Source organism: Lissotriton vulgaris, chromosome 12 (assembly GCF_964263255.1).
Source record: "Lissotriton vulgaris chromosome 12, aLisVul1.2, whole genome shotgun sequence".
Lineage (NCBI taxonomy): Eukaryota > Metazoa > Chordata > Amphibia > Caudata > Salamandridae > Lissotriton > Lissotriton vulgaris.
In genome coordinates, this window is record NC_141700.1 from 3,625,533 (window position 1) to 3,648,257 (window position 22,725).

General features: G+C 47.3%; 1 protein-coding gene across 11 annotated transcripts in view; it reads right to left on the minus strand.

Annotated features, from left to right (window-relative positions):
• DAZAP1 (DAZ associated protein 1) overlaps positions 1–22,725 on the minus strand; it is a 700,578-nt gene that overhangs the window by 526,262 nt on the left and 151,591 nt on the right. For all 11 annotated transcript variants that reach the window (XM_086946666.1, XM_086946663.1, XM_086946664.1 and 8 more), the window contains exons 3-4: positions 19,260–19,426; positions 17,646–17,711 (exon numbers count right to left, since the gene is read on the minus strand). In XM_086946666.1, the coding sequence (XP_086802792.1) occupies positions 17,646–17,711; positions 19,260–19,426 (233 nt within the window). The remainder of the gene's footprint in view (positions 1–17,645; positions 17,712–19,259; positions 19,427–22,725) is intronic.

Here is a 22,725-nt window from a genome sequence, read left to right on the forward strand (position 1 = left end):
ATGGACCGCTCTGAGTTCGAGAAGATTGATGTGATATCCTTTCTCGAAGTCTGACCATTGCCCTTGTACCTGCAGAGGGCCCATATGCGCCCCCCAGCCTTGGAGAGAAGCATCTGTTATCAGAGTCTGCGTTGGTGGGTCCTGATGAAAAGGGACTCCCTTCATCACGTGCACCTTCTTCATCCACCACCGGATGGAATCTTTTGCAGACTGTTGGAGATAAATCCGGTCCTCCCAGCATCCCGTCCTGTTTCCACTGATTTTCCAGACACTGTTGTAGAGGACGCATCTGCAAACGTGCGTTTGGCACGATGAAAATGCACGACGCCATTGACCCCAGGAGAGAGGACACTTGCCGAACTGTCGGACGTGCAGTTTGAAGGAGAAGTAGACACTTCGCTCTGATGGATGACCACCTCTCCTCCGAAGGACACACGTTTTCTACTTCTGTATCCAACCGAGCACCCAGGTAGTGGATCTTCTGGGTGGGGTTCATTATTGACTTCTTGTAGTTGACTTGCAGACCCAACTTGTACATGAGCTGAAGACAAATCGACAGATGTTCCTCTAGAAGCGATGGGGATGAACTCTTCAGAAGCCAGTCGTCTAAGTACGGATATATGAAAATCCGACTCTTTCGAAGACAAGCCGCCACTACAGCCATACATTTTGATAATGTCCTGGGAGCTGATCTCAGGCCAAAAGGGAGCACTGCGTACTGATAATGACGAGCCGCCACTTGAAACCTGAGAAATTTGCGATGTTTTCTGGATACCGGAATATGAAAATAAGCGTCCTTTAGATCGATGGAGCACATCCAATCCCCTTGATGTAATTGAGGGAAGATCTGGTGAAGAGCCAGCATTCGAAATCTCTCCTTCCGAATGAATTTGTTCAGTCGTCTCAAATCCAGAATGGGTCTGAACTCTGTGACTGGACCTTTTTTCTGTACAAGGAAGAATCGAGAGTACAGGCCTTGATCTCTCTGCTGGAAAGTAACTGGTTCTATGGCCTTCTTCTTCAGGAGGGCGTTCGCCTCCTGTTGCAAGCGCTTTATATTCCACTGTACCATCTTTAGAGGGCGCATGACAGGGGGTGGCTTCTTGAATCTCAAAAGGTACCCGTTCTGAATGACATCCAGCACCCATCTGTCCTTCGTGATCTGTTTCCACTCGTCCAGATAACGCACAATACTTCCTCCAACCGGAGTGGGACACAGTTGTAGAGGAAGCATCCGTTCATTGTTTCTGAGGCTGCTTGGCAGCAGATGACTGCTGCCTATTTCCATTGCCTCTGCCTCGTCCAGGCCGCCGCTGCTGGAATTGCGATCTTTGTTGATTCTGGCCTTGATTTTGCGAAGACCAATTCGTTTGTTGGCTCCTTTGCTAAAAAGATCTCTTGTCATAGGGACAAAAAGTACCCAGACGTTTAAATTCTTTTTTCTTCTCAAGGCCTACGGCCTTAAGAGTGTCCAACTCCACCTTCATTTTAGACATCTCGTCGTCTGCATGAGAGCCAAACAGAGTTGAACCATTAAAAGGTAAATTGACCGGGGGCGATGAGAATTAGGCAACAAGTTTCTTTCTTCATTTTGCGGAGTACTCTGGGAACCAACGGTATTGGAGGAAAGGCGTAAGCATGTATCTGAGACCAGTCCATCAAAAATGCATTCTCCTGAGAATCCTTGTGGGGAAGCCAGCTTGCAAAGAATAGGCATTTGCTGTTCTTCTTGGTCGCAAAGAGGTCCAGATCGGGATGACCCCACTGTTGGAAGACTCGATCCACCGTCGGATGATGCAGCATCCATTCGTGGGTGAACACCGTTGACCTGCTGAGGGTATCTGCCAGAACATTTGAAACTCCCAGGTCGTGAACTGCTAAGAGATTTATCCTGTGCCGTATCGCCCAAGCCTAGATTTCTTGGGCTTCCGGAGACAAAAGAGCCGACCTTGGGTCTCCCTGTTTGTTTAAGTAATGCATATTTGTAGTATTGTCCGTGCAAACCAATACTGTGGCTCCTAGAAGGGACTTGGGGACTAAGAAGAAGGCTCTTAGTTCTAGCAGATTGATGTGCCATTTCTTTTGTTGAGGGCTCCATTTTCCGCTGACCTCCAGCCCTTGAAGATGTGCTCCCCAACCTTCGAGGGATGAGTCTGTGGTGATTGTGAAGTTTGGCGTTTCTTGAAGGAACGCACATCCCTTCTTTAAATTGCTTTCTTGAGTCCACCAGAAAAATGCCTCCCGTATCCGAGTGATTAGAATGAGATCTTCGAATGAACCTGAGACTTGTAACCATTGCGGGCTGAGTTTCTCTTGAAGGGGCCTCATTTTGAGGCAGCAATTTGGTATCAACGGGATGCAAGAAGAGACCATTCCTAGAAAAGACTTGAACTGTCGGACTGAAACTGACCTTCTTGGGCGTAACATGTGAGCCAGGTTTTGGATTCTCTTTTGCCTTTCGTCTGATACGAAATCTTGAATTAACTGCAATGTCCAACGTCGCTCCCAAGAACGTCTGCCTTTGCGAAAGAACACAATGTGATTTGCCGAGATTGATAGAAAGACCCAGCGATTGGAATAGAGACAGACATCTTCGGACATGAGCGTTTGTGTCTGAGAAAGAATTTGCCTTAATAAGGCAATCGTCTAGGTAAGGAAATATTTGAATCCCCTCCAGGCGGAGGTGCGCTGCTACTGGAGCCAGGACCTTCGTAAACACTCTGGGTGACGATCGTAGTCCAAAGGGAAGGACCTTCAACTGAAAATCCCTGCCAGCCACTCTAAAACGCAGAAACTTCCTGTGACGGGCCAAAATGGGAACGTGGAAGTAAGCATCTTGAAGGTCCAGGGTGGCCATGTGATCCCCTACAGACAGAAGATGAAGTATCTCCTGAAGCGATAACATCCGAAATGATAATTTCTTTAGATATTGGTTGAGAGAACGGAGATCTAGAATTGGGCGCCATTTTCCGGATTTTGTCTTTATCAGAATGAACCGTGAATAGAATCCTGTTCCTCTCTGCCCTGGAGGGACTTTTTCGATCGCTCCTTTTTTTAAACATCAAATTTATCTGGGGAAAACAACTCCTTGAGATGAGCTGGAGGAGGGCCCTTTAGAGGGAAATTTGGAGGAAATGTTTTCTTCCTCTAGAGCATGGCCTCTGGCTACAATGTCTTTGACCCACTTGTCCGAAGTTATTGAGGAACAGTTTGAATAAAATCTTTAGATTCTCCCTCCAACTTTTACATGGGACTGCGGCAGTAGCGGTGGCAGGTGATGATACTTATTGTCTTGTGCTGGAATCCTTTCCGCTGTAGGAAGGCTTCCTTTATTCTGGGAATAAGAGGTGTGGCGCTGGCCATATGACTGGTAACGTTGAGATTGGTACCGCCGATTCCCTGGAAATGACCGGCAGGAAGATTGTTGACTATAAATTCCTCGAGTAGAGGACGACCCACGTCCTCTCGCACCCCGAAAAGGCGGCTTACGAAACTGCAAGGTGCCAAGAGATCTGGCTGTTTCAGTGCCCTTTTTAATTGTTTGTAAGGCTTCTTCCACATGTTGGCCAAACAAAGCCTCCTCGTCGAAAGGCATGTCCTGTATTTTAGCTTGGACCTCTTGGAGAAAGGAAGTAGCCTTTAACAAGCCTTGGCGACGTAGGACAGCAGCCCCCGCCAGCTGCCTGAAACCAGTGGACGCAACATCCACTGCAGAGTCAATAATTTCTGCAGAGATCAGTTCTCCTTCTTGCAGTATCTTCAGAGCTTCAGATTTTGAAGGCTCCGGAAGCATGCTTATGTATGGTGAGATGTCAGACCACATTTGTCGGTCGTACCGACCCAGAATGGCTAGAGAATTGGCCGCCCGGACTGTTGTCACTGCCATAGTGGAGACTCGTTTCCCAATCGAGTCCAGCCGCCTGCCATCTCTGTCAGGTGGGGCTGTGATCGGAGAAGAAGGATTTCTAACCCGTCTTTGGGCCGCCTGCACGATCACGGAATCCACCTTTGGGTGTCCTATAAGGCATGCTGGAGACTTGCCAGGCGCTTTATATTTCTTGTCCAGACGTGGCAAGACTGGAGGAATAGATGTAGGATTTGACATCACCTTTAATCTTTCTTTCCATATAAAGTCTATAATAGGAATCACCCTCACTTGTCTCCTTGGCAAGTCTTTAAAATCATAGAGGAAGCATTCCTCTTTCTTATTTTCCATAGGGATTAGGAAACGTTGGGTTGCTCTTTCCATAAGGAGGTGAAAACCTCAAATGTCCACTGGAGGTGAATCTGCAGGAGCCGGAGGTGAAGGAGAAGGTGTCTGGATCTGATATTCATCCCACTCCGACAACAGAGATCTCTCATCTACCTCACCTTCCTACCTTTCGTCATCATCTGATGAGTGTGCTTCTGCAGAATGATCTGAAATAACTGGCAAAGAAGGTCTAAGAGACCGGAATTCTGATGTTGAACCCTGCGCCACAGGTGTAGGAGGCACGGAATCTGCTGATTCATATGGCGGGAAACTGCGGTAATAATCGTCCAGCGTATGCTGAAGATTAGTTAATAAGGCTATAGGCATCTGAGCTGCAGGCAACGCCACCTGTTCAGGCGAAGGTTGATCATCCTGATCTTCTTCCTGGTATTTCATTAACAGCTCCGAAGGACTTGTCGCTGTCCTAAATCTATCATCCACATCAGAATCTTCCTCACTGTCTTCCGAGCCAGCAATTTGTTAGGAACCTGTAGAGGTACCTTATGTGGAGAAATACGTAATGGAGATAAGGGTTCAAGCACCGAACTACGTCTTTGTAGCAAAGGAGACTATGTCGTAGACGGCGAAGATGATAAAACGGTAGACGGTGACCAAACTTGTATTTCAGTACATGTAGACAATTTTTGCGTCGGCGGGAGAGTCGTCGACGGGCCAGTCGACGAAGGAATAATTCGTGAAGGTGATAACACCAACGAGGATGTGGCCGTCGACAAAGTTGTCTTCGACTTAGTCGACGATTTGGCCGTCTACGATGTAGTTCTCAACGACGAGGATGTTGTTGACTATGATGAAGTGGCTGTCGACTAGGTCGTCGACGAGGTCTTCTTTATCTTGGTCGTCGACGGTGCGTCGACGATAGGAGTAGACGCAGTCTCTTTCGTCGACGATATGGGTTTCACCGAAACGTAGAAAAGCGTCGACGGGGAGGACGCCGACTACATAAGCATTTGAGGCTTAGGAGATGAAAAAGTTACCGTTGAGGTGGAAGTTGCGTAGACCGAAATCTTGGTCGGCGAAGGGGTCGTGGACGCAGTCGACGACGACTGGGTCTTCTTCTGAGGTAGAATCTTCTCAGAAATTGGTTTTGAGGCAAAATCTTGACTGATCTTCTCGGTGGCATGGAAGGCAAAGGTTTGCTCTTGACAGGAGGAGTAGCCTTAGAAGTCGTAGACCTCTCTGAACCCTTAGAGGGTTGTTGTTTCCTCACAACCTTAGCCCCAGGAGAAGATGAAACCTCCTCAGCAGCTCTCTTCCTAGACGCCACAGATGACCCTGAGGCAAAACTTCCTACCTCAGAAACTGCATTATTCTGGTCCTTAAGCTTCTGTAGCCACAGAAGTAAGCGGCACTCTCTATCCCTGAGGGTCTTTTGAGGGAAGGTCCTGCATATCTTGCAGTCCTTCACTTGATGATCCGGATACAGGCAGTAGATGCATTTCTTGTGGGGATCTTCTGAGAAAAGCCGGAGCTTACCACAAGATTCACAAGGCCTGATAACGATTTCTTAGAGGAAGACATCCTAAAAACAAGAAATCCTGAGAATTTTGAGAAGAATTGAGCAGAGCTCAGGGAGACTCCCTTCACACGACGTGCGGTAGAAAATCTGAGAGCCTGAGCCTCTGGGGAGAACATTGTGGTGGGTGCCGTCACCTGATTGGCTGCAGTTTGGACTATACAAAATTACTAGGATAGTCATGAGTGTGGAAGTTTTTACTCTTGTAGCTTGGGTTACTTTACTTCCTGGTTGGTTATTACCAAAGTTTTTGGGATATTATGTGCATTTTTATGTACAGTTGGGGCTCCCACTCAGACGACGGGGAATGATTCAGGCATGTGAATCTATGCAAGACACCCCAACACTGGAGAAAAAACATTCCACTAGAAGGCATTCGATTTCCTAGTGGAAGGTCTTTGCTTCTTTGCGAATGACCATGCATTCTGAAGTCAACTGTAGGTGTCCATACTGTAGGACTTCGGAAACCATGACGTCAACAGTAGGGATGAGAGATTTGGCTGAAAAACTTTCCCTGCGTGCTTGGACAGCAGAACCGGACGGCACGGCAACCTCCTGTGTGGTACTTTTGATAGCAGAAGAAGGTCCGATACCACCACTGGCGAGGCCATTCAGGGGCTATCAGGATCATTCTGGCTTTGGTCTTGAGGAACTTTTTGATTACTGTGGGAATCAACGGAATTGGTGGAAAGATGTACAGTAATGTCTGAGACCATTCTATCAAAAGGGCATTCCCTTGAGAGCCTTGTTGGGTAAACATGGATGCGAAGACGGGGCATTTTGCGTTTACCAGGTTGATGTCTGACACACCCAAGTTTTGAAAGATGTTTTGAGTGACTTCGATGTTGAGCATCCAGTCGTGAGCTTCGACAAATTCTCGGCCTAGGGCGTGCACCTGGGAGTTGAGTCCCCGGGAGATAAATGGTCACAATCAATAGAACTCGTGCGAGAAGCCAGTTACGTTACGTTAAAAATATTTGTACAGCGCACGTTCACCCACGGTTTCATGGCGCTCTTGACGTAACGGCAGCTAGGGTGGAGGAGTTACTCGGGTAGTGACTGAAATAGAAAGGTCTTCAGGAGTTTACGGAAGTGATCGTAAGTGGGACAGAGGCGGAGTGTAGTAGGAAGAGAATTCCAGGTGGCGGGTGCCATGGCAGAGAAGCTGTGGCCACCGTGCTTTTTCCGCCTGGTTTTAGGGATAACCAGGAGGTTGTAAGTAGCAGAGCGGAGGGCTCTATGAGGGACGTACCGTGTCAGGCAGGACGAGATGAATGCTGGGGCTGAGTCAGATAGGGCTTTGAAAATGACACAGCCAAGTTTAAAGATGCAGCGTTTGGTGATAGGGAGCCAATGGAGACTACGCAGAAGAGGAGTGACATGCTGGTATTTCGGCTGGCGAAAAATCAGGCGAGCTGCCTGATTTTGAACAAGTTGCAGCCGGTGGAGGTGGATAGATGGTATTCCGACGTACAACGTGTTAGCATAGTCGAGTCTGGAAGTGATCAATGCTAGGATGACCAAGATCAGAGCATCTCTAGTGAGCAACCTACTGATCTTACGGATCCGCCTAAGGTGGAAAAAGCAGGATGAGGTAACTGCATTGATCTGGGGCCTCATGGAGAGGTCCTCAGAAATGATCACCCCCAGACTCTTCACCGTGCTGACTGGGTTAGGTGGAGTCCCCAGAGAGGAGGGCCAAAAGGTGGAGTTCCACGGGTTAGTGGAGCCCCCAACTAGTACCAGCTCAGTTTTTGTAGGGTTCAGTTTTAGCTGACTGTGGAGCATCCACTCAGCGATGTTAAGCATGGTGGATTGAAAGTTGGAACGGGAGGAAGGAAAGGGGTCAATGGGAAAAATTAACTGAAGATCATCTGCGTAGTTGAAAATGGTGACGGGAGTGTTGCGGAGGGAAACAAGAAGGGGCTGAAGGTACAAATTAAACAATAAAGGTGAGAGCGCGGAGCCCTGAGGGACCCCGCAAGTAAGCAGTGAATAGTGTGCAGAAAAGGTAGATAGATGGACTGCTTGAGTACGATGGCTCAGAAAGGATCTGAGCCATTCGAGGGCCACCCCCTGGATGCCGGCATTGTTGACACGGTCGATCAGGATGGTATGATCGACCGTGTCGAATGCAGCCGACAGGTCCAAGAGGACAAGGGCCTGGGAGATGTTGTCGGCACCTTTCCTCAAGGCATCCATGACGGCTACTATGACCGCCTCGGTGGAGTGGAGGGGTCAAAAGCCAGCTTGTTGGTTATCCAGGAAGGAGGAATTCTCAATAAAGGTACTCAGGCAGCGAGTGACATAGGTCTCAAGGATTTTGCCCAAGTAGGGAAGGAGGGAAATAGGGCGGTAATTACTCAAAACGGTGGGGTCAGCATTGGTTTTCTTTAGAATGGGAATAACAGCTGCCTGTTTGAAGGAACGGGGGACCTCCCCAGTAGCGAGAGAGTTGTTGAGCAAGGCTATTGGGGGGCCAGGGCATGACAGAAAGGCTTCTCTAAGGATCTGAGGGGGGCAGCAGTCACTAGGTGAGCCTGAGCTGACTTTGCGAAGAAGAGCAAAAAATTCATCTTGAGAAATTGATGGGAGCTGAGTCAGGCGGCTGGAATTCATAGGGGGAAGAGGTAAAGGAAGAGGTGATGAGGGGGGAGGAATGTTATCTTTGATGATGGAAATTTTGTCTATAAAATAGGAATTCAAAGAATAGCATAAGGTTTGGGTAGGTTGAGGTTGGGGGGTAATCCTATCCGGCAGGGAAAGCTCATTAACAATAGAAAAGATGTCTTTGGCTTTGGTGTTCGAATCCAAGATTTTTTGAGAGAAGTAGGCTGTTTTAGCAGATAGTATAGCTTTTTTGTAAGTGTTTAAAGTATCTACATAGACCAGTTTTAGTTGAGGGTCATAGTTGAGTCTCCAGCGGCGCTCTGCCTGCCGCAGCGCAAGTTTATCAGTCTTAAGCTGATCAGAAAACCAGCGTTCAGCGTCATGGGGGCGCTTAGCTTTGATGGTTTTGTAGGGAGCAACTATATCACAGGCAGTTAACAGCCATTCTTCCAGATGGGCGGCTTGATCATTGACCGAGATCGCAGGGACTGGAACAGAGGAAGCCAATAGAGCATGAAAGTCAGTTATATTGGCTTTCTTCCAGTTACGCGCAGATAGGTTTTTGGTAAGGGGAGGTGGGCGGGGGATGTGAAGGTGGAGGGAGAAAGAAATTGAAAAATGATCAGACCAGGGACAGGGAAGTACAGAAGGAGGGGAGATATCAAAATTAGATGGCCACACTTGGTCCAGGACGTGACCTTTACAATGAGTAGGGGTATGAATATGTTGGTGAAAGTTCATGCCTACTAGTAGGTCCGTAAATTCCACGGAGAGATGGCTTTCGTGGGTATCAGATGGCCAATCTCCTATGATCATGATGTTAGCATGATTGATCGAAAGCTGGGAGATGGATTCGCCAAAAAGCTGGGAAAAGAGAGGCATATGATCCGGGGGCCTGTAGACCAGAACACAGACAAATGAAGATTTGGGTGAGGAGAATTTTATAGTAAGACAGTCAGTTTTGGGGATGGGGGTCATCGTCAGCTCCGAGAATTTTAGTTCAGAGCGGATAATGGCCGCCACCCCTCCACCCGTCTTGGCAGCAGGTCGGTTAGCTTGCATAATATAATAGCCTGAGTCCTCAGTTAACCACGTTTCGGTTAGAAGGAGGATGTCGATGGAGCTATCATGCAAGAGTTGGAAAACTTCGAGCTGGTGGCGAACTAAGGAGCGGGTGTTTAAGTACAGCACCCTCGGAGGAACAGGTGAAGGAGACGTGGAGGAGGAAGGGAAGGAAGGGTGTTCAAGGGTAGAGATAGTGGGAAGGGCAGGGATATCCAAAGGGACTAAGATGCCGCATTGTTGGGCGGCCCTGGTGGCACGATCGGAGATGGGCAATGGGAGGTTCAGGTTAAGGAGCTCGGTGGAGGAGTATGTAAAAGAATGGGCATTACGACGGGGCCCTGGGCCTGGTCGGCCGCGGACGGGCGCAGACGGGCTTGACTTGTGCGCGACTTTGGCGCGAAGTCGGCGCTCCTGCTGCGCTCGTCCGCTGCGCTTCCTCCATACTGCCATTTATACCTATGGGAGGGAACACTAGACCGCTAACCTGCGATGCCTGGAAGCAGGGCGGAAGTGGTGTTGCAGGCAGGCAGGAAGTGACGCTCCTCTGACTGACCCTCCGCGCAAACGGCACAGAGCCGGGGCGGACCGGGGTCACGAGCGTTCCAGATAGTCTGAGACACTATGGAAAGAGGTCTCGATCGGGTACGACCCTGTTTGTACAAGTAATACCTCGTCGTCGTATTGTCAGTTTGAATCAGAATGGACCGAGCCTGGAGCGAAGGGTACTGTGATTTGAGAGCTAGATGCACGGCTCTCTGCTCTAAGAGGTTGATGAGGTAACCTTGTTCTGTTTCTGACCACAGACCTTGAACTTGCAGAGGACCCATATGAGCACCACATCCTTGGAGTGAGGCATCCGTGACTATTGTCAGAGTAGGGGGGTCCAGGTGAAAAGGAACTCCCTTCATCAGGTGGGATCGCTTCATGCACCATCTGATGGAATTCCTGAATGATTGACAGAGAATCACATTATCTTCCCAGCGACCGGATACCTGCATCCACTGGTCTTCCAAACATTGTTGAAAAGGACGCATATTTAACCTTGCGTTTGGATCGAATAAAATGCATGACGCCATGGAGCCCAACAGTGATGACACCTGTCGGACTTTGAGACGTTGCGTGTGAAGGAGTTTGACATTTCTCGTGGATTGAGGATAACCTCTCCTCTGAAGGACACACGCTTGCCTTTTCGGTATCCACGGAGGCACCCAGGTAGTGGATCCTCTGTGTTGGATTAAAAATCAATTTCTTAAAGATGACATGAAGGCCCAACCGGTTTAGTAGCTGAAGATAGTACGAGATACGAGTCTGCACCAGGGCAGGGGACGAGCTCTTCAGGAGCCAGTCGTCCAGGTAGGGATATATGAATAATCTCTGCTTGCGGGGAAAAGCTGCCACCACAACCATGCATTTTGAGAATGTTCGAGGGGCAAATTAGAGCCCTAAAGGGAGCATCGGGAATTGGTATTGCTGGAATGAAATCCGAAACCTTAGAAATTTGCGATGTTTCTTGGACACTGAACGTGGAAGTATGCATCCTGCAAAATCGATGGAGCACATCCAGTCCCCTTGATGAAGTTGTGGAAGATTCGATGCAGTGCCAACATTCGAAACTTTTCATTGTGAATTAATTTGTTCATTCTCAAATGCAGTATTGGTATGTATTCTGTGGTGAGGCCTCTTTTTTGCACAAGGAAATGGCGAGCATAAATCCCATGTTTCCTTTGTAGAATAGGAACTTTTTCTATGGGGCCTTTTTGTAGAAGAATGTTCACCTCTGCTTGTAACAAATGGTGGTCGCAGAGAGATTTCTCTCGTGGAGGGATTGATGGAGGAGGAGATTTGAACCTGCTCAATACCCATTCTGCATAATATTGATGACCCACTTGTCCTTTGTTATCTTTTTCTACTGCTAAGGTTGTAAAGAAACACTTCCTCCCGCCGGAATGGTCAACGGGCATGGAGGAAGCCACAACTCATTGTTTTGTTGGTGGTTTAGGCGAGGGCTGACTGCTGTTTCTGCGTTCCTCTCCCTCGTCCAGGTCTACTCTGTTGGCAGTGAAACCTTGATTGCGTCTGACTTTGGTTTTGTGTGGTCCAGTGAGTAGTTTGAACCCTCTGCTGAAAAGAACACCAATCATAGGGACGAAACCTTCGACAGAATTCTTTCCGCTTTTCCAAACCAACAGACTTCAGAGTGTCGAGTTCAGTTTTCATCTTAGACATCTCGTTGTCCGCGTGGGACCCGAACAGAGAAGAGCCATTGAAGGTAAGGTAGACAATCTTACTCTGTGCATCAGGCTTGAGACCCGTGAGACAAAGCCATGCTGAACATCTCGAGCAAATGCCATGGGAATATCCGTGAGCCGCTAAATCTGCTGTGTCAGCAGTGGCGCCGATTACTTGATTCGTCACCAATCCACCCTCTTGCAGGATTTCTTGGAAATCTCGTTGGTCCTCTTTTGGTAGCTTGCCCGTGAACCTTGCCAAAGAGTGATCTGTCGTACCGACCCAGCGGGGCAGAAGCACTAGCCACTTTCATGACTGACACAGAGGTATTGAACATTCTTTTCGCCAAGGAATCCAATTTTTACTGTCCTTTTTTGAAGACACAGAAGAAGCAGAAGTTGCGGAATGTGCTTTTCTGGCAGCTGCCTCTATGACGGAGTCTGGAGGTGAGTTGGCACGAAGAAACAATGGTTCTTGGTCTGGGGCCTTCTACTTCTTCGAGATCCGAGTGGGAGCCGAGCTCACTGTGGCCGGAGTCGGGAAAGCCTTCATTGCTGGCTCTAGCAGACCTGGGACCAAAGGAAGACTAGGTTTGGCCGAAGACCTATGATGCAGGGTTTCAAATATGACGGAAGTTGAAATTGGTGGTGCAGTCATTAATGCAAAAGTTACTACTTGTGTAACGATATATCTGTAAGACATTAGTTAGTGATAGATTCCTTACCTTCGAATATTCCCAGGCGTCAGACTGGATCCGGAAAGTACCTCTGCGCGTCAGTAGGTGGCGTTGTGCGGCTCCTCGTCCGTCGCTGGCGTCGTAAGCGCTGAGATGACGTCACGGAGACTACTTAGGCGCCACCCATGCGTGTGGACGCCAGTTCTGCACACGACTTTCCGCGCCAGGAACGCAGAGCCATGCAAGAAACTGACCACTAGTGCCATGAAACTAGGGCCCTTGAAAGGGATGTCCTTAACCCTAGAAATCAGGTTGCAGAACGGGGAGGATGGGTGGGGAGGTAAGGAATCTAGCACTAACTCTTGTCTCTTACAGATATATTGTTACACAAGTAGGTACTTGTGCATCTGAAAGAGACACGTTAGTGATAGACTCCTTCCCTTAGAATAGATACCCCAGCAATACCAATCCCGATGGTGGGTCTGCGAACAAGATTACACCAGAAAGTCACAGAGAACAGAACGGCTAAAGAAGCCATCTCTACAGACTGGACCGTCAAGGCAGTAATGCTCGGTAAACGTGTGCAGTGAGGCCCACGTAGCTTCCCGACATTTCCTGCAAGGGAACGCCGTGTCCCAAGGCAGTAGTGGCTGCAGTTGCCCTGGGGGAATGGGCGTGCAGCCCCACAGGAGGCTCCTTCTTAGCCAATGAGTAACAGGCCTTAATGCAGAGAACGACCCACCTAGAGATGGTCTGTTTGTGCACAGCTCGACCTTTTTTGGCACCCACGTAGCCAACAAAGAGCTGGTCATTCACCTGGAACTGTTGTGTGCAATTCAGATAGAACGAGAACGCACGTTTTGGGTCCAGACGGTGGAGTCTCTTCTTCTTTGAAAGGATGCAGAAAGAAGTTGGGCAAAGTGATGGTCTGCCCAATGTGGAGAGGCGTGACAACCTTAGACAAGAAAGAAGGACGGGTCCTCAAAACCACCTTGTCTGGATGAACAGAAAGGAAAGGAGGTTTGGAAGGAGTCTGGAGCTCACTCACTCTCCTGGCAGAGGTGATAGCTACCAGGAAAGCCGTCTTGAGAGTGAAAAGACACAAAGGACAGTTATGAAGTGGCTCAAAGGGAGCGCACATCAGATTTGTCAAGACAAGGTTTAAGTTCCATTGAGGCATAATGAACGGCACGGGAGGAAACGTGTGCGTAATGCCTTTCAGGAAATGGTTAACAACCGGAGACATAAAAAGAGAATGCTGATCTGGAAGCCGTAGAAAGTCGGCGATGGCAGAAAGATAACCTTTGATAGTGCCTGCCGCAGAGCCCTGCTAGGCCAAAGAAAGAAGGAACAGAACGACTTCGGAAAGAGGGGCAGAAAGGAGATCCACAGCCTTTGCTGTGCACCATGCCACAAACTTATTCCACCTGTAGGCGTATACTGTGAGAAGTTGGCCCGATATGCAACGTTCGCTATTCTAGCGACCGCTATGTATCGTTCCAACGACCCTTATGGTGTTTGGTTGTAAGTCAACCTATAGACCAGCTATCCTAGTAGCGTGGATACGAGCAGTCTAAGGCTAAAGACTCGAGAGGGCGCGTTAAGCCAGCTGTTTACCACACATGTACCCCTTGAACACCCAGTGAAAGGACACCACACAAGTGTTATGAAAATAAACAGGATATTTATTAAGATTCACAACAGCCCTGGACTCTTTATGAGGACAGGGTACTAAGCACAAACCAAATCTCTTAGGAAAATACTTCAAGTGCACAAGTAAAACAAGTGTCCGAGGACACGGAAAGTTTAAGGTCTCGGGCGGACCCGATAAGGCAAGTCGGAAGCGAGGGACTCGGGACCCTAGAGTAAAGAGGCTATGCAGGCACCGAAATGCCGAGTTACCTAGCCACGAGGGCTGCGGCTGCACAAGTCTTACAGGCGTCGGGGTCTTCGCTGACGAGCCAGGAGCCGGAAGAAAAGGAGTTGCTGGCCGGCGACCAGTGATGAATAGTTCGTAGAGATCCAAGCCTGGATCAGAGATTGTTGATACCTGAAAGCAGAGGGGACCAAGTTCGTACTACTAGCCAGTAGTCAGAGGGTACCAGGATGGTACCGGTTGGCCGTCACCTCGACCAGGTGAGTGGGCGACGCTAGACTCTGCAGTCTCACGGACCAGGAGGCGTTGTCGGCGACCACGGCGGAGGTGCGAGCTGTCCCACGAAGGATGGTGCTGTCGGCGTCGCTGGGCCCAGGATGGGGCAACAAGCCTTGGCAGATCTCAGGGCCACGTGGTGGGCCTAAGATGGCGTCTTGAGTGGACCAGGAGGGTCCGGGGTGCTTCTCGCAAAGATGGAAGCAAGGGCCAGTCTGGAGCAACCAGACCAGCAGTGTTGATTGTCGGATGTCGTCACAGAAGGGCACAAGCCAGCGGCTAGTGACCAGACGACGTGCTGAGCAGCGAGCATAAGGGCCCCACGCAGATCGTGGAGATGCTGGGAGACTGCACTTCGGTGCTGGAGCGGCTCAGGGTCGGGGCTTCTCGGACCCCAGAGCACTCACCAGAGAATTGCTTCGGTGGTCGTGCTGGTTAAGAAAGCGTGCAGGTTTTGATGATGGCCGGTCCCTCGAGGTCTCGTCGCACCCACAGATCACAGCTGAGCTGATGACGTGGGTAGAGGTCAGAGGTGCCAGGGAAGCCGGTTCTCGTCGAGCTGGGCCGTCGGATTCCTTGAGGAAGGACTTACAGCAAACCGCAGAGTTCTTAGATGGTGCCCGCTGATGCAGGGTGACTACTCCTTAGTCACAAGGGAGAAATCTTGAGAAGAGTCTTGAGTGTCCTTTCGTAGAAAGTAGTTCTTGATTCAAAGATGATCTGATTTGGAAGGGTCCCCGCTCCGGTCTTTATCCTACAGAAAGGGGTGGGTACATGACTAGGTCCTGCCCTAAGGGTGGGACCAGGAAGGGGGGTAGTTACACCCCTCTCCCCTGCCGGACTTTCCCCAGGCCAGGGTTGGTGCCCCTGGAACTGGTTCTAACCGGCAGATGCGTAGTGAGCACCGGGGTGCCACTCCGCAGTCACCTTTTTGCAAAGCCCTACCTACCCAGAATACACAAACCCTGTCTGGGACGGTGCGAACACCGCCCTTGACAGGAAACCCTTTGTCCAAACGCTCCTCGCTGGAAGGACTCCCAGCAGCAGGAGGTCAGACTCGTGTCTGTGGTGGCAGCATCCATTTTGTGGAGCTGAGGCTTTAGTTAACTTTAACCGGGGTTCACAGTTACGTACATGTCGTGTCCCTCTAGAAGGGCCGAATGCTAACCTCGTCGCCAGAATTGGTGAGAGGGCAGCATCCCGATTCGTATGACACCTTACTCGACATGCCTTGATAACGCGACACCGAAGTTACCGATGTGGTACGCGTTATCATGGAACAGCCATTGGGTCTTGATTCCGCAAGCTGCAACCGGGCTCGGCTCGGGCCAAAACCTAGTTCACACGAGCCCACGCACTCTGCCTTCAGGATTGTCAAGGCCTGCCATAGGAGTGACTGATAGGAACTCGAGTGTCCATTGTATGGTTAGATATAGGGCTACTATATCTAAAGCAAAGTGTGATTACACGACTTCGCCCCAGCTGTCATGCAGCCAGTTGTGTCAAATTTAGGAGGCCAGCCAGGGGTGGCATAATACATGCTGCAGCCTCTGGCGGCCCTGGGTACACCTATGCCCTGCGTTACGGGGTCTGATAAGGTGGCCCAGTACCAATTGGTAAATGCACCTAGGGTACATATCGTAATTTAGAAAGAGAACAGCCAGGCTGTGGGTCTGATTGGCAGGCCCACAGCCAGAGAAAGTCGTAAACCAGTGAAACAAAAGCAAAAAATCTGGGTGATCATAGGATTGCAGACCCTACTCTCCTACATATACCATCTTAGTGGACGGATGCCTGACTGCCAGAATGACATCACAGACTTCGGAAGGAAGATCGAAAGCTGTCAACTGTCGCCACTCAATCTCCACACATGGAGATGGAGGCTGGGCAGTTTCGGATGGAGGACCACCCCCTGGTGCTGTGACAGAAGAACCTCCCTAAGATCTTGTTCTGTTGCTTGAGCATGTGGCTTCTATGCTGTTGTGCGCTACCATAACGAGATGTGTAGTCTCAAAACCACATTGAAATTGTATTATACTTTAGGATTATGTGAGACATTCCAACGCCCTCCAAGAGTTGTACATATCAACATAAAAGCCCAAAAAATGATACAAAGATTTCTGGAACATCTCTCCATAGTAGCTTTGTGACTGTAGAAGCATTGAGGAGTTCATTCAGAGCCACATGTGGAAAGGTGTTGCGATTCGGAGCTTTCCAATCAAGGGACACTCAAGTGCCTGCGATCAATTATTCTTTTCTTGAAATGACTGGTAGATGCAGCTCTGACCAGTAACAAATGCTTTTGCAGACAAGAGTACCACACTATATACCATAAACCTTTAACGTAAGTTGGAAGGGTTGCATTCCTCAAAGTTGAGTCATCTGTCTTACGAGTCCCTTTCGCACAACAACCAAAGCTAAGACCTCGTTGGCCCTGCACAAAGCCAACAGTGGAAAGGAAATAGCTCATCATACTTACGTCCTTAGGCCAGACAAGCATGGCGTGTGTGCATTGGCTACGAAGAATTAACCAGCACACTGAATACGCTGCCTAATGCGTAGTTTTCAGAGGATACTGTCTTTGTTAGGGGCTCCCGTCTGACTTAAATTTTCAGATGTTGCATGGGAAACATTTTGTTGAACATGGTTTAGTTTCTTCTTCAAGCATTTTTGCGAACCCTCAACTGTCTAGTAAGACATAAGCCACAGAATACCATGCAGAAGCTGCATTTTCCAGCCCTGCTGTACAGACAGACAACTTATTCAATGATTTAAGTGCAATGGAGTAGCTATAACTTCGGCAGGAGAAAATGTTCAGCCCCTGAACAGAGCCAATCTCTGGGTCAGCAGAAAATAGGAGATAGTTTGCGCAGCCTGCAGGCTACCGTAGAGAGCACTCACAGCTGTTCCCAGGACCCAATGAGAGCAGAACATAGAAAGGTCCTTGTTCCATAGCCTAATAGCTAGGAAAGAAGAAGCTTTCAGTTCTTCGATAAAAGCATCAAACTACGAGAGAGGAGAATAGGTGGGAAGTGGATTCTACAGCCCACAGAGTGGGCTGAATACATTCCTAAGATTGTTCAGAGGGTTCAGTGTTTGGGAAACAAAAATCTAGATAGTTGCTTACCCAAGACTCCTTAGGCCGCAATCTCTCAGGTTGCATTCCTCTTGGCGTACATGGCTTTGGATCAATCTAAAAAATAAATGTTAAAAATGTACAGGTGCGGTACATGAAAGAGGTATCTTAGTAGGGAAAGCAAGAGAAATGCAAAAAGAATGTTAAACTAGCATCACATGTTAATATATCATCGGTTCTGGGAGAAGCAATAAGTCAATAGGAAGCAATATATATCATAATTCCTATGGGCCTGGTATTTCCTGCACCCAAATGCTGGACCAGGCAGTCAACGTTCCTTTTCAGCCAGGCCTTCCCCACTTAAAACTCCTTCAAATTCCCCTTCACCTCTCCCTGGTCTTTCTCCCCCTCAGTTGCTGATCCCCCCAGCGCCAAGAAACCGCAAGGTGTACGCTGCGCTCTAGAAGTATTTTAAATTAGAAATTAAATTAAATTAGAAATTATACTACTAACATTAGCTACGAATCTGCAAAACTGTTAAACACCTTCCAAAGTCACCTTCTCCTGTCACTAATTCAACTTTAACCCTAGCTTGGAGTTATTTTGTGTAAGGTTCTCTAGCGAATAAAGGAAAAATGAGATGCTGTTTGAGGTAGACAAAGTCAGTGAAAGTCACATCAGACGAATGAGTACAGGCGTGCCTAAAACAATCGTTTGGAGGAAATATCAAATTGAAAGTATCCATCATGCATTTTAAAGAGCCAGAAATTGTCACAATAAATTGAGATCCCATCTCAAATTCCAATGACGGGAGCCTGCACACAAATTAGTTGAAACATAAGCACACACAGTAGTGCAGATAGAAGCAGTTTTTTTGTTGTAGAAATCTGTTATTTTCGTAATCAAGTCATAGGAAGGGTCTATGTATACACAGCATAGGGTCGACAATCCTACATAGGGCTTGCCCGTTGTTTAGGGGAGGCATGGAAGATTTTGGTGAAATACACACACAGCATGTCGCCTACAACCCTTGGTGGGCCGGCCGCGTTTTGCAAGAAGCATAACATCAGATTGCAATGTGGGGGGCGGGGTTGGTTCAAAACCCATATTCAGTACGTATATTATCATAACAAGGAGAAATTAAAAAAGGAAGGCAAAGAGCCTGCAAGAGAGGGATGAGGGAAATTAACGAATAGAGAACGAGAAGAGGACAGGAAAGCCAAGTAAGAAAGAGGGAACTGTGGCAATGATAGATGGAGCGGGGCAAGAGAAGAGGATCGCATTACCTGTAGTTCCAAATAGTGGAGATTGAGGCAGTTGCGAAGAGGAAAGTGATGGTGGGCTGGTGGAGGGCAAAAATAAAAAAGGGAGGGGGGCAATGGTGTTCACTAGTCGGGTCGTCAACAGGGGCATGCACCGTGTAGAGCAAGGGGCAGGGCGAGTACAACTTTGCAGTCAGCCTGTCTGGTTCAGTTGGGATCATAGCATCTTCAAAGAGGCGTAAAGGCCAGAGTTTCGGTGGTAGAAGATGCGCGGGGTCTATTTTACAGAGGTAGTTAACCAGTGTTTGCCATATTTTGGTAAATCGGGTATCGCAGGACTGAAAGCGAGCAGGAAAGAGTCCAATACATGCAGGTTTTTAAAAGACTTCAATAAACAACTTACATTTCGCCCATCCAGTGTATGAGGTCTGCTGGCCAAAACTGTTCCAACACAATTCGGATCTTTGAATTTTACAAATCCAAATCCTCGGGACTGGTTTGTGGTTTTATCTTTCATGATCACACAATCTACAACTTCACCAAACTGGCAAAAGTAACCACGTAACGTTTCTGCATTGAAAGAAATAAACAAGTCTATCAGGCAAGAGAACTTATGAGGGGAAAAAAAATCAGTTCTCATGCTAAATTATGCTAAAGGATGACAATTAGACGTGCATGCTTTACTATCATGATACAAGTTGCTCAGCTACGCGCACACACTCTAGGTTATACGTTTAAGGTTTGACACTGTACGTCATATCCCAGAGTGCCTCTTGATGGGTAGGGTGGGTTTTTGTCTGTAAAATGTGAACGTGAAAACAAGTGTGCAATTGTTCGAATTTGGAATAAACTAAACTGATGCTACAGCCCACCGAATGCGATACAATTTGTGTAAAGGAAATTAGTTACCTCTAACTTTGGTTCTCCAGCATTCCTCGTCATCAGGGTGGGAAACCTCAGTAACCAAGTATGTAATTACACTCAGACATAAAAAACATAATAGGCTACACACAATATGTCCACTTCATTGTGCGATTTAAACATCAGCCAATTAGACCTCAAAAGCCACAGATGCTTTTAACTGCTAGATTCTATAGCTTATGACAATGGAGATAAGGTAAGAATGGAAGGGCCACATGAAAAGGGAGGATTTTATGTGAATCTATTAAAGATACCAAAGCTGGGGAACCAAAGTTACATGTAACACCTTTTCTTCCCCAGCTTTGGATCCTTCATTTACATGCCAGAATGAAAAATTAGCAAAGCAGTACTAAAATTATTAGACCACTTTCTGCAACTGTTAGAGCCCACTCAGAGGAGCATGGCAAAAACACAGCTACTCTTTGTATGAGTCTTTCTAAAGGAAATGTGTAAAGCAGTGACATGGAGAAAGATGCACTCTTTCAAAGCACTAGTGCACAGATGTTGAATTCAAGAAACAGGCAGCTGTCAACCAAGATTTGCTGTGAAGGAGTATGCTACGTACCCTGTAAGCATCTGTTCTTGGCATGTACTGCTGTAGATTCACATGCTTTGTGTAGATCCACCACTTAGTGTTTGGGCTCAGATGATTACAATTTGCTTTTGTTCCTAGACGTTTTCTTTGAGTCATGAGGATGCGACTCCTCCTCTTGGTAGTATTGCGCATGATCATCAACTCCATTTCCAGACTGTTTTGCCGTAGAAAGGTGGGAATGGAGTAGTGATATGTATCAGTAATGTGATGTCCATGCAGTAGTATGATGTAAGTGTATCAAGTATATGAACTTAAACCTACACAGGGTTTTTGGGGAGGAGGGATGGGACATGTGAATCTACAGACCAACATGCCAAGAACAGATGCTTACAGGGTAAGTAAAAAAAATCCGTTCCAGGCATGTGTGCTGTAGATACACATGCTTTGCCTAGACTGTAAAGCAGTCCCTCTCCCTAGGCAGTGGTTGACTTGTGGGGGCTTGTTTGAAAGAGTTCTTAGAACTGCTTGGCCAACATTAGCTTGTTGACCTGCAAAGACACCCAGACAATGTTTTGTGAAAGTGTAAGTGGACCATGTTGCTGCATTTGGATTTAACCCAGATCTCTTGACTGGGGGATAATGTTTTGATTTGTTCTGCATTCCGTCCATCAATTGTGTGTCTTTTGCTCTGCAAATATCGGCCACCGGAATGTTCCCTAAAAAGGGCCACAGAAGGTCCTATCTTCCTAATGGAGTGAGCTCCAGAAAGAAAAGGTAAAAAAAAGCTTATTAGATTTATCATAGCAAGTTTGGATGCATTTAACTATCCATCTTGAAATGAGAGAATTTGAAATTGCCTTTCCCATGCGAGGAGGTGTGTCGGCAATAAACAATTGCTTTGCCTTTCTTTTAACATCTGAAGTATGTACATTTCTTTCTGCAACGGAATCTGTGAGCAACAAGAAAATAGGTAACTCAATGGATTGATTACTAAACAAATGTAATAACACTTTTGGAAGGAATTTAGTATTCGTGTTAAGTATTAACTTGTCCCTATGTAGTTGGAAGAAAGGTTCTTCCAGGGTTCATGCCAAAATTTCACTGGCCCTTCTAAGTGAAGTGATAGCAATTAAAAAGGCAAGTTTCCATGATACGTATTGTACTTGACAAGAGTGGAGTGCTTCAAAAGGAGGACAGATGCGTCTTGTTAGTACGATGGTCAAGTCCCATGCTAGTACAGGTGGAAGCCTGGGAGGAAGAAATCTTAAGTCCCCTCATAAAAGCTTTATTAAAAGGTATTCTGAATGATGGCAAGTGCTGTCTATTTTGCAAAAAGGCTGCCATAGCCACTAGATGTAAGCGTATTGAAGAGTAGGACAACACTGTTGTCTGAAAGTGCAATAAGTAATAGTCTGTACTTTTGCATTAGGTGGTTTGTTTCTGACCGTATACAACAATCTTTTCCATGTAGCCACATAGCACCTCCTTGTGGTAGGTTTAGGTGCTTCTTGAAGAATGTCCATGCATTCTTGTGGCAAGTTTACGTACCCAAATTGTAAGTTCTCAGGAGCCAAATTGCAAGATTAATTTCCTTATGATCGGGATGTCTGTGTTCCCCTGTTCAGAGTGTGAAGGTCCGGGTCGAGGGGGAAGCTTCTTGTGTGGAACTAGGGATAGTTCCAACAGTGTTGTAAACTATGGTTGGTGAGCCCATGTTGGTGCTATAAATATTATTGTAAGAGGTTTGCCTGAGTTTCCAGACTATTAATGGAAGTAGTGGGAAAGGAGGAAAAGCATTTGCAAATCTTCATGACCAGTTCATCCATAGTAATAGTTTCAACAATGGCTCCGTCGGGTACGACCACAATTGCTTTAAATCACTTATTTATCTTTAACTCAGATGTAGACATAACGTTTCTACTTATTATGCCGCCTCTATTAGGCCAAGAAGTGCAAATACCAAACACTGAAAAGGGTCAGTACGACATTTTAATCATTGAATCATTTTTCATTCATAATTTTTGCTTTGTTCTTATCGACTGACACCTTTGAATATGCAATAAAATTTACAAAAAACTTTCAAAAAGCGGCGCAACAATTCAGTTTAGTGAGCAAAGTGACATAGTGTGAAGTAAATGTGACAAAGTGACATCAAGTGATCTATATACACGTGCGTGAAAAAAGGTCTATAAAAAGGGGAAGAAATGAATTAGGAAGGCCGATTCTCATTAAGCTGACACTCAAGACCAACAAACTATATTCAATGGATGTATTATGTTGGACATGGTTGACTGGTCCTTTTTGTGAGTCTGTCGACGTTTCGACCCTGGGACACCTTATTTATGGGCCTCTAGCGGGTCTTCTTCAGGACGGGGGCAGATAGGGGTGGTTGAGCCTGTTGATTAAATTAAGA